The 12,181-nt window shown below is 39.4% G+C and overlaps 1 protein-coding gene across 1 annotated transcript in view; it reads left to right on the top strand.

Moving 5' to 3' along the window:
• The window catches only part of slc4a3 (solute carrier family 4 member 3), a 61,653-nt gene extending 49,761 nt beyond the window's left edge, over positions 1 to 11,892 (top strand). The window contains exons 21-23 of the mRNA XM_069154851.1: positions 1,190 to 1,359; positions 4,062 to 4,235; positions 6,255 to 11,892. Of these exons, the coding sequence (XP_069010952.1) occupies positions 1,190 to 1,359; positions 4,062 to 4,235; positions 6,255 to 6,332 (422 nt within the window). The 3' untranslated portion in view covers positions 6,333 to 11,892. The remainder of the gene's footprint in view (positions 1 to 1,189; positions 1,360 to 4,061; positions 4,236 to 6,254) is intronic.
• Positions 11,893 to 12,181: the final 289 nt, after the last annotated feature.

The following is a 12,181-nucleotide window of genomic DNA, read 5'->3' on the forward strand; positions in this document are numbered from 1 at the left end:
TCATTTGCGAGCAGCAGCTTTTGATAGCAACAGCTGCAAAACTCAGCTGGACATGAAAAGCCTGCTTGTTTTCTTTCTGCGTGAAACCAGAGACCGATTGAATGTGTCTCAATTTTAAGTGTTCAATTCTGCCGCTGTTACCACGTTAAACGGCAAATGTGCAATCTCTGCCCACAGAAAGCTTGACAGGTGAAGGTATGCAAACAAAGGGGGACACGGCTTCGAGAGCAGTCCATTGGTTGGTGTAATGCTCCTTTTCAGAACTATTATTTAATCATTATGACTTTATGTAACCACGCTGTTCTGTAGTTAATCAAGAAAAACTTAAAACCAATGAAACGTGTGCTTTAAAGGTAGTTTACTCTTTGAAATGCACAACAGATAAAGTAGATTAGTGCATCTTGGAACGAAATGGAGAGAGAAAAATACTCGCCAATTCCAGGACAATTGCTCTATTTTTGGGGTTGAGGGGGTTTTATATATATCTATATATATATATATAGATATATATAAAAATATAGATATATATTTTTTATACACCATTAATTACAGTGTTGGAATTTCCAGGCGTGCAGTTGTTATGAGAGGCAAACATGAGCTGGGAGGTACCGAGTGGCACTTCTTCAGCTCCTGCATGTCTAGACATTCATGGATTATGACTCAGCCCTCTGCAACAGCTTAAAACCATTTTATATTTCTGTTTACAAATTGTCTTCAAAATGAACCGAAACAGCCGTTTTTCCAAATGAAAATTTGCTCAACTCGAGATGTAGCGTCTGTCAGTGTGGCGTTGTGTTTTTTTTTTTTTTATCCACTGACTAGCCTTTAGATTGCCAGCTGAATGTCTTGTTTCGATTAAGTTACGGTTCCCAAAGCGGTCCTAAGTACAGTTTGATCCAGTTTGGGTATACAACCATAATGAGTCATCATGATTGTTGAGCTGTTGTTTGATTGAAATGCTGTTTGGATTAGGAATGAGACTTTTTTGGATTTGCCCAAAGAGCGTTTCAAACCGAGGCATCTGAACAGGGAGTATGTTTCAAATAAACGTCACGGACAGTGTGTTTGTTTTTTAAGGGCCGTTCCCTCGTCGGATAAATCATTTTCTCCACAGTTGCGAATAGTTGCGCACGTGTGCAAAAATACCAGGCGAAAAACGTGCCCTTTAACCTCCGTCTCCGCCCATCAGGTATGTCCATAGTGATGACAGATGTGCTGCGCCACATCCCTCTGGCCGTCCTCTTCGGTATCTTCCTTTACATGGGGGTAACCTCTCTGACGGGCATCCAGCTGTACGAACGCATCACGCTTATGGTCACGCCTGCCAAGCACCACCCGGACCACATCTACGTCACCAAGGTAATACACGCAGCGACAGTGTTTACACACCCTTGTCTCTTATTATCAGTGGTAAGATGGAGAAACCAAATCCACCAGAGTCAGAAACCAAACTACGTCCGTCCTCGAGTTTGGAGTTAATTCAGAACAGAAATAACAGAGAGGCTGGGATGTTGAACGATAACAGAACGTCACAGAAACCTGAATATTGACAAACTCCTATAAAAAATAAACAAAATAACATTTGCACTAGTATTTTGGTTTTAACTCTCTGAACTCAAAGCAGCTTTTGGGTGTTTTTTTTTGTTGTTGCTCCTGTCACACTTGTACTCCCTGTTGGCTTCTTTTTCACTGCACCAGTAAGTCCTGCACCTCAATGTAAACAGCACCATCACGGCTAAAAGGAAGGAGAACTTAAACATGTCTTTTGTGGAGTACAACACAGTTTTAATGTCATAAATAAGAAAAGAAGAAGAAAACGTAAATTGAACTTCTTCGGGAATTTATTTTACAAAAGCTGAAAGAAGACGAAATCTGCAACAACTTTTTGTCCAAATGTTCACAAGTGTTATCGATATATGAAAAAAAAAAAAAGGGGAGAGGGGCTCCATGTGCTATACATTTTGAGCTATTTCCATTTTTAGGAGCTCTACAAACCTCTCCTTCGTGCTCCTACCTGTAGTTCAGTTGAAAATTTGCTGAATGTTTGACTGTTAATCTCAGCCGAGTCATTCACGGCCTCCTAGTTTTACAGTGGAGCGCAGGATTGATCTATTTTTCACAGAATCTGTAGAATAAAGTGATTTTGACGATCCATAACTACTTTAGATTTGGTTATTTTTCCTGACGGAAGTGTTCAGTGCACGAGTAGTTCAAGAACCAGTGAAAGTTTGAAAACCTGACGACAATTTCTATTATTACAGTTCCTGGCTGTGATGAAAAGGTGTAATTCTTCGGCAATATTTTATGGATAACGTGCCTCAAACCCGCTGGCAGCTTGTGGGGCTCAGAGAGCGAGGTCTTGGTTTTTAGCTTTGTTTTGAATGAGTGATATCAGCAGTTTTTCATCTGATCATCACAATTTAATACGGTTTATGTATCCTCTGCATTCTTGGTGTCAAAGTTTACATTGTATACGTCCTCATTTCATGGTTCATCATTGTAGTATTGTTTTGCTGACTCACTGCCAATTTGAGGTGATGATGCACCTGCACTCAGCGGAGAATCATCAGAAACCTGGATGCGGTGTTTGTGTTATGAGTCTGATCTTGCATTGTGTTATGTAAAGGCACCACGGATTCCCAGTTGAGTCGGTTTATTCTGATAACGGACAGCCAGCGCGGTCTCTGGACCGTTCTTATCTTCAAACATGATAAGGCTTGTACGGACAGGTTAAACTAAGAGGAACGGACTATGCGTCATTCCCCTAAAAGGCAACCACAGAAGTGTTCCAAAGTGACAGAACACTGCCCTAAAATGAACACATACACCTGTGATACAATGGCAAGTGGAAGAAACATTAACCATGTTACATTTACATACTGTGATATGCCAGTTTGGATTGGGAGGACAGCAGCTTTCATATTTGTGGTTTTTTTTTTAAACTACAATGGGGCCTTACCTGTTAAATTACCATGATATTTAAATATATATATATATATAACTGGGATGTAGTGGAACCATAATTAAACTTAGTTCAGTCAGACACCAAAAAAAAAACCATTGTGTCAGAAAAAGTGTCCTATATTATTATTATTATTAATAAGACGGCTGTATTTTACATAGTGGGGATGCTATGTTTGACCTGGCTACATATTTCAATGAAAGTTTTTATTGATTACTATTTTTTACTTACTATTATTTTTAATGAGTATTTTTTTATTTATTTTTACATTTCAGACATGAAACAACCAATAAAAACAATAATATAAATAGCTATAAAAACAACTTTGTAATAAATAGTCAATAAATATATGCACTCTAGATATAAATATAAATAAGTGTAAGGTAGGCAGTCAGCCAAATTGCCTGAACGTGACCTCAACGCGTTATTAAATTGATAAAAGATAAAGTTGTTGCGAGTGTGATAACTTTCCAGAGATGTTACACCCTGTGTCGTAGTATGATAAACAATCATTCAGTGTTTTGGTGTCCGATAAACCTTCACACTTCAGCATCTGTTACCCAAACAGGACTATATTTCCTGTCTCACCAGGACCTGAAACAATATGTCCCCACCTACGCAGACCCTTGGATTTGATATTTTTACACTTTAGATGCCGACTTAGAACAACCTACATGTTGTGATGTAAGACATCCAAAAAGGAACCCCACAAAAGTGTGAAACTGTAACTCGAGAAAGGGTGTCTTAAATTTCTCTGGAGTTTATTCATTGATCACAAACTCTCGTCGGGTGCTTTATAAAGCCATCCGCCCTTCATGATGGCTGAAACAAAGTTACACTTATTCCTTTGTTTTAAAAGCCAGTATTATGGTCTTTATAATTTAGATTTTTCGAGAGTTTATTCCTAAAAAAGGACAAAGAAATCCGGCCTCTCTTTCTTATTTTACACAAATGATTGGACTCGGAATCGTCCACTAGATGGAGCCAAAAACATGTGAGATTTTCTTCATGTAGGAGAAGCGTTTGGTGGTTGAGTGTGTTTAATGTGTGTCTTTACATGCATCTTTGAGTATCTGTGTGTGTGTGTGTGTTGCTTCAGGTGAAGACGTGGCGTATGAACATGTTTACCATCATCCAGCTAGCCTGCATCGTGGCCCTGTGGGTCGTGAAGTCGACCGAGGCCTCGCTGGCGTTCCCCTTCGTCCTCATCATGACGGTGCCGCTGCGCCGCCTCATCCTCTCCAGGATCTTTGAGGAACGTGAGCTCCAAGCGGTATGTTTTTGGGTAGCGGAGCCACTCCAGGAATGTTTGAAAGTATGCCGCAATCATCTGATCCCACACTGCCTCGGGATACTTATTTTAACAGCAAATTTAACATGCGATGGATGTTGGCTTGTTTTTATATCGGTCTAATACTAACAACTCTTGAGAAAATGCTACAAACGAACTTCACCTCTGACATATCTGATGGTTTTCTCTGTTATTGTTGACAGCGTTCTTAGCCAAAACATTTTAAAATGACATTCAAATATTTCTTCTTGCTCTGTGTTCTGACCAGAATAATTCTCCCTCTCCATCCTGAAGCTGGGATTTTAATGATTCCTTGGTTGGAGCCCCTGAACCCCGACATGTCATCAATGTCAGATTAAAACCTACCATTTCCAAAATGTCAGCTTTTTTTTAGGAGCTAGAATAAACAGCTTTGTTCCTAAACAGACCGCCGCTGCTATCGTGTTCATCCAAAGGTCTCATGAAGCCTCTGCGATGTAGAACTGCCCCCAAAACCACCTTAAAATGAAGGCTTATTAAGATTTTAAATGATGTCGAATTCAGTCTTAGACCAACCAGATAATAAATGTAACTTTTCACAATTGTCATTCTTTTCTTTCCTGCTCTCTGTAAAAGATAATTGATCGAGAAGAACAAAGAAAAACTGGTCTGTCTCATGTTTGCACTGGTATCATGAAGTAATATAAACTTACAGAAAACTGATTTATTGGACCGTTTTGATGATCTATGGAGAACCACATGGAGGACCCATATTCAAGTCACGGTGCACTTTAGTCCACCTGATGTCTTTAATGACTTCTCTTGTCTTCACAAAGACCCCATGAGGACATCATTTAATTGGACAGCTACAGTATATCACAATATTGTACAATAACATTGCCAAAGAATAGATACTGTGTGGCTTGTAGACAGACATAAATGCCGACATTTTTACCCAATTTTCCAATAATATCTGACACATTATTCAAGCTGTCTAGATCAAGAGATTTTGGAAAAATCCGTTTGAATACTAAATATGAAGCTCCGGCCCAACTTAGCTTAAACAACCATACATTGAAAAAAAAGTGGACGCAGCTTCTAGGTCTGAAAATTGAGGCAATTGTCTTAAGAGTGCAAAACCACCGAGGACCACTCGGACTTGGCTCCATGGACAGTCGAGTAAATGTCAGTACATTTTTTTTTCCACGAGTCGTAATGGTGTCATTTGCTAAAGACAATCCTTCTCATTAGTTTTCTGGCAGTCCATCTTAAAATTAGATATCAGGCTTGAAAAAGCAGTAAGTTTGGGGGCGTGTCGGTTTGATTGACAGGCGGGTGTAATGTGCTCGCTCCTCCCCAGCTCATATAAATATGGTCACTTTTGACTCCAAAATATCAAGATGCCGAAAGCCCAAACTTGGGGCTTTCAGGACGGCAGTTCACAAAACCAGCGGGTGACGTCACAGATGGTTGCCGCTTGAGAACAACTGAAAAGTGAGCTGGAGACATTGTACTCTGGCTTGTAGTCATTTTTAATTACTTTTGGACAAAGTCATGCTAGGTGTCCCCCCCCCATATTTCCTTTCCCAATTAGCAGATTTCACAGTATTTTAGTTGTTGAATTCACGCTAAACTCAAATCCAAATGCGTGCAGAAGAACACCTGTTCACAATGTCTTTTTCTAATAATGTGTTCGGACCGAACGCAAATTGAATTTTCACCTCGCGTTCCTTGCGCTAGTACGGCTGCGCAAGTTAAATATATAAATATGAATCCTTTTGCGTCAGCCGGCGGGTGTTTGCATACATTCGGGTCTTTGCGTTGACTTCGTACGTAATCTCTCCGCGTGGATGATTCGCATCGTGTTCGGTCTAAACACACCACCATATCTTAGTTCACGCCAGAGTTTGACTGACAGCTCTCAAACCAGCAAAAAGCTCGACGGGGTTTTGTTTCAACCGCGTGTGAAAGCACCCTGAACCTCCTGCAACACAAATGACCCAAGATTGTTTCTTTTCTCAGCTGGATTGCGACGAGGACTCGCCCAACTTTGACGAAGACGGACGCGACGAGTACAACGAGATCCACATGCTTGTGTAAATGTAAACTGGAACCCGGGTTCGTAGGACTCCCTCCATCCTCCAGCTCTGACCGATCAGAGCCAGCGAGCCTCTTTGGAAACCTCGGCGTCTCTGGATGGAGGTGATGAAGCAGCGAGAGGCGCTACTGTAACGGTGTTTGTAAAATAAGCAAAAGCTATATCTGGATAAGCACCTACCTTTGTTTCATCCAGTTTTTTTTTTTGTTGTTTTTTTTCAAACAGCACACCTAATGTTAGATCTTTGTGGTGGTCGGTGGTGTTGTGTTAACCTCCCTGAAGATATTATTCTGTCAGAGGCCAGAAAATTGCTCCGAGCACATTACCTGAAGCGGACACTGCAAATCGAGCAAAACACATGACTCACATGAACACTTTTGATCCTATGTATCCCTTTAATTACTCTGCAGGTTCTGGGCATAAGTGCAATGATACTGGTGACTTCTAGGACTACAGCAGGTTGGAGAATTGATGCTAGGAGAATTGATAAATTTCCTTTTTTTTTTTTTTTTTTATGTTCGTCATTCAGAAAAGTGGATTTTCATTAAAACCTCAGTTGTTCAGATGAACTGACCCTAAATCTCAAATGTCCTGAATGAATTTCACTGCCTCTGTAGTTTAGCTGCCTTTTTTTTTTTTTCCCCCCCTTTGTACTACTGCCATTGCCTATACATTGCAATGATGTGCAAACAAGGAGTTATAAGTAGTCCCTTTTCCTTTCTGTACAGACTTTTAGAAATGAGCACTTTGATTGGGCAAAAGTTCGCTTTTGCCGCTGTCAACCGAGCTCCCTGGCACAAAACCTGCTCTCTAAATGTAGTCCCGACCTGAAGCCAGAAGCCCTACAGACTGTGCAAGCCTCGTCCAGGGGCGTTACTGTACTTCATTAGGTGTTTAATGCCCCACATACCAGTCCACTGATCCCATTATTGTGACCTTGGATGTATAAGTAAATAGGTAACTTGGTCTCAACCTTATTTTTCTACAGTTGTATCTATTTATTTTGTGAAAATTTGGACTCTTAGTGTGTGTTTAGACTCCAAAGAGCCTAAACTGTAAGAGTTAGTGTAAAAATAAAAAAAAGAACATTGTGTAGGTTTGACACGTTCAAAACAGAGAATATGTCATTATTCATCCATTCGTTCTTTCATCTTCTCTGTGAGATCTCCATAGCCTGGTGCATTTTTTTTTTAATTTTTTTTTTTTTTTTTATCACAGATGTCATGAATAATATTATAACACACTTGACTGGAAAAGCATAGAAACTGAGCAAACACACAAGCACTGAAAACGCTGGGGAGCAGTTGAGCGTTGGCAGGATACTATGAATGATGCATTGTACAGAAAGACTGTGAGCTTGGAATTATAATGTACCATCTGTGGTCAGAGTTTCTTTTTTTCTTTTTTCTTTTTTTTTGTGAAATACCGAGAGATCTAGTTTTCACCTCTTATATTTCGAGCCCGTTACAGGATTTTTAATCGCCATTCAGCCACGACACTTTTCAGAAACCTTACTTCTGCCGCGCAGAGACGCCTTTTCCTCGGAGCTACTGTACACAGAAATGACAAAATTTCACAGGAGGCTGAATTATTTAGTTAGCGGTGTAAAAAATTCATGCGATTTCACTGAGGCCTGTACAGTATGTTGGAGTATGTTCAGGCCCAACACTCAAATACTTGAAATGGTTTTCAATGAATGTTGACAGATTTAAGCCTGAGCTGGAAAATCATGAAGGAAAAGCCTCCATTGAAACTTGAAAAAAAAAAAAATCAGAAAATTTCTCTACAAGTTATGTTTCCAAAAGTCACTGCTTCTTATTAGTTTTCTGGCGTTCCACCTGAGAATAATCCCGTCATTAATTAGAAAATCACCTTCAAAAAGCTGTGGGTTTTTTTGGGGGTTTTTTGGGGGGGGAGTGTGTCTGTTTGATTGACAGGCCTGTGGTGCAGTCAGGTCACGGCTATCGGTGAGCGGGATGTAGTATCGCTGGGTTTCCAATCAGATCGAGTCAGATCCACCGCTCGCGCCTCCCCAGTTCGCCCAAATATGGTCGCTTCCTGCTCCAAACCGCTTTGAACGAGCAAGATGGCGCCGGCCAAAACTCCAAACAAGAGGCTTCATAACATCCGGGCACAAACCAATGGGGGATGTCATTGTTGGTTGCCTCTTTCCTCTAACCCTGACTCCAATTCCACATTCTGAGAAATGCCAAATAAAAAGTTAACCAATTCAAAATGGAGGAAGGCTTTTATTCTATGATATTCACTCTGATGTTTAGTTGGCAAAAATAACATTTACGGAAGAAATTGCGTCGAAAAGTCAGTGAAGAGAGGACTGTGTGGCGGCCGATGAGGTTTCTGTAAGTCATTGCCAAATATACCTTAACCCCACCTAAAAATTTACTTTTTAAGGGTCATTAATGTACTATTATGTATGTATACAGAAAAATTCTCATTTCACATGACCGTGTCCTACATAATGAGCCATGCAAGAATTCTGTCTCAGGGGAAACTGACCTTCGATTTGTAAATATTTGCTTCCCAGCCTTTAGTTTGTTGCCTCTTTAAAGCGGTCAAGGCAATCCAACACTTGCAATGTTAAAATATATGTCTTACAGTCCAGGCTTTTATGTTATTCAATGGAGAGAAAGGAGGTCAAGCGAAGAGAATTATGTGTTTACTCCAGTCAAGTGACGTCGAAGTTTAACGGTAAATTAATCTTTTTTTTTTTTTTTCTTTTCGCCCCCGTTTGTTCCCTTTAGGCCGACACTTGAAGCTTCACTTTGATGTGAAGCGTACACCTGCTGTAGTCTGCGTTTAATTTTGCAGCTCCCCGAGTTAATGAGTCACAGAATGTGCTTCACATTAGCACTCTGTAGCAGCTTCGGTTCAAATGGGCTGCGTTATTAATGGACCTTTTCAACCATGTGTTTATATTTCAGGGTTTACAGGGAGTGGAATGGCATGCAAAGAAACTGAGAGGGTTTTTATTTTTCATTATATTTGCCACACTGTATTCATGACATTATTGAATGTATGTGTTTCACTGACCTTGTTTTTTTTAGGGTCCTAATTTTGATTTATGGATGTTCACAAATGACAAACCTATTGAGGATTTCAATGAGGCATGAACAAACTGGATTGGATAAAACTGGATAAAATTGATTTTAATTGGTTTTTTTTTTTTTTTTATGTTTTGTTTTGAGCTTTTTTGTGGTTATTTTTGCTCATCGTTTTCTGTGAGTCTTCATTGACAATAGAAATTACAATTCAGGGCCCCAGATTTCCAGACTAAAATGAAAAAAATGTGTCCTAGCTCTGTAAGTTAGCAGGTAGTCTTCCTCTGCTCCTCTGTCTTCAAAGTCTTACACTGTTTTTTTTTGGCCGTTTATGTTCCTCTTATTTAAAGTGCACCTGAAAGCAGAGCACCCCATTAGAAATGACCTGCACTATCGTTGTAATTGTGGCCCTAAAAGGTAGATGTCTGCATGTATTGTTGAAGCCTGTCGCTCAAAACATTTCTGGTCTGACACTCTGAAGATGTCGAATTCTGAGAAAATAAGAACAAATTTCAAACAGGGTTTTCCTCTAAGTTTGTTTAAAGCTCCTAAATGTGTCCCTGCTTCTTGTTTATCAGCTTGATTTAAGCTTGAATTTCTTTTGTTTTTGTCATGAATACTTCTGTCAAGATTTAACTTCTGTACATAACCAGCACAGATAGTCAATTATACTCGCAACACTTTTAAGTGCAATGCTTTGAGAAACAAACATTATGGACACCATCTGTGATTGTCTGGCCAAAAAAAAAAAAAAAATAAGGATTAGAATAAATGTGCTGGCATTTATCTTTTAGTTAAAACTATTCCTAAATTAACCTTTGAGCCAGTGTAAGCTTTGATGATTGATTTTATTTTTTTTAGCCAAAGTAGTTGTCAGAAGGCATCCGCCACCTGAATCCAGTGGAGCTATATATTCTCTGCAATGACTGACCCGCAGCGGTTAAAGGAGTCACTGGGGTTTATGTCCTTTGTTGTCTGAGAACACAAGTCTGTTAGACCGTTTAACACGTCCACGTGCTTTTGTTATGAAAAGAAACGGTGTGTCGGAGTAGCCAAGACAGAGCCGGGCGAACGTGCACTGAGCAAAAAACATCCTTCCAGTATTTACACAAGAGAGAAAAAGTTGAATTGCGAGTATTATTTGAGATAATAAAAGGTGTGGTGCTGCCACTCAGTCCTGTCGGGGCGTTAGATGTTGAAACACGCAGGATGAAGAGAAAAATAGTCTTTTTGACCCTTTGAAAAAACCTCTGCCACGTCAATGTTCTGAGTTCACCACATTTCATCACCTTGTACCTCCATGGTAGTAAAGGCAGACCACCCACCCAAATCTAAGACTTGGCTCTGTTATTTTAGAACCAAATCTAATTCAACATCATCGGTTTGAGTAAAGACGTCTGGAGTTTTAGCATATGGAATAGTGTTTTGGCTTCCACCATTATATAACTATAAATCAGATATGTGTGAAACGAGATCATCTATTAAAGGCAAAGTTGCTCACACTGATATTTCTTCAAGAGCAGCAGAATAATAGTGGATAGTATCTTTGGGATATTGTATGAATGCCGTTCATTTGTTTTTAATTGCACTGCCTACCAAAGGATGAATTCCTTCGCAGGATCAGTGTCCTAATTTTGGTTTATCATTGATCTCCTATGTTGTAAATTCAATACAATCCTTTTACATTTTTCCTTTTTTTTGTTGTTGTGCATAGTCCTTTTTTATTCAAAAGGTTTCATTTCTATGTTGTGACAGATATGTTCAGTCAAGAAAAGATATGATTTCTTTTTCTTTTTTTTTTTTTTTAACCGTACCACTTATTTAAAGCCATGATGTTCCATAAAACCTAAATATGTTGCTCAAAGCACTGTCAAAGTGGCATGAAGCAAGTTTTTAAACCTCCAGAACACAGAATGAAACTCTACAACAAGCCAAGTCAAGATCTAATGGTTGATTTGTTAGCAATTAACCGTAGTTACACATATGTGCGCAGAGAAAAACTGAGAACCGTAAGCGTCCCGTTGTACAATGTATCCGCGAGTTCTCGAGAAAACTGGAGCACTTTGGATTGCTTGATACTCAACTCTCTTCAATCCCATTTTGTTCACTACAGCTCTCTGCCATGCTGAAGCAGGTATGAGTGCAGCCACAGCTGGTGATTCTCAGTGAGATCAGCAGCACTAACTTCCTTTTCACATTACAGGGACTCATTAGAAATGTTGAAGTGTAGAAATTCAAAACATTGCTTAATGGAGCTTTACATTGCTTTGTTGACACAGAAACTTCTTCACGAGGTCTGCACAACAATCCTTTCATGTATTCTCGTCGGAATTATAAATTATGAAATGCACTATGTTGGCATTTGCAACAGACTGACAGTTAGGTTGTGTGAATACTTAAATAGCAGGTCCATCTTGCTATGGCTGTAAAGAGGTTTTCAAACAACTGTAAAATATTATTTTTTTGTCTGAAATAAATATTTATTATGTGTTTCAAATACAAACAGAGTCATTCTTTTTTTTTTTTTTTTGTCAGTGTAGACACATTTCAATACAAAACAGATGAACTAGGCTATCACTTTTCATACATGCCTGGAAGGTGATATTATCCAGTACAGTACAGCACTCACATAAAAGGTCAGTTTGAATGTATGACACGGTAAATGTGTGCTCATGTAGCAACTGAACCTAAAAGCGCACCCAGTCATAAAGAAACACAGCATTTGCCATTCGAGGAGAAAAAAAAAAATACTCACTGTCAAAATGGCCAGTAATATGGGAGTGCTGGCAAGG

The sequence above is a fragment of the Embiotoca jacksoni genome, unplaced genomic scaffold, assembly GCF_022577435.1.
Source record: "Embiotoca jacksoni isolate LCO1_2020_lvr unplaced genomic scaffold, fEmbJac1.0.p SCAF_2, whole genome shotgun sequence".
Classification (NCBI taxonomy): domain Eukaryota; kingdom Metazoa; phylum Chordata; class Actinopteri; family Embiotocidae; genus Embiotoca; species Embiotoca jacksoni.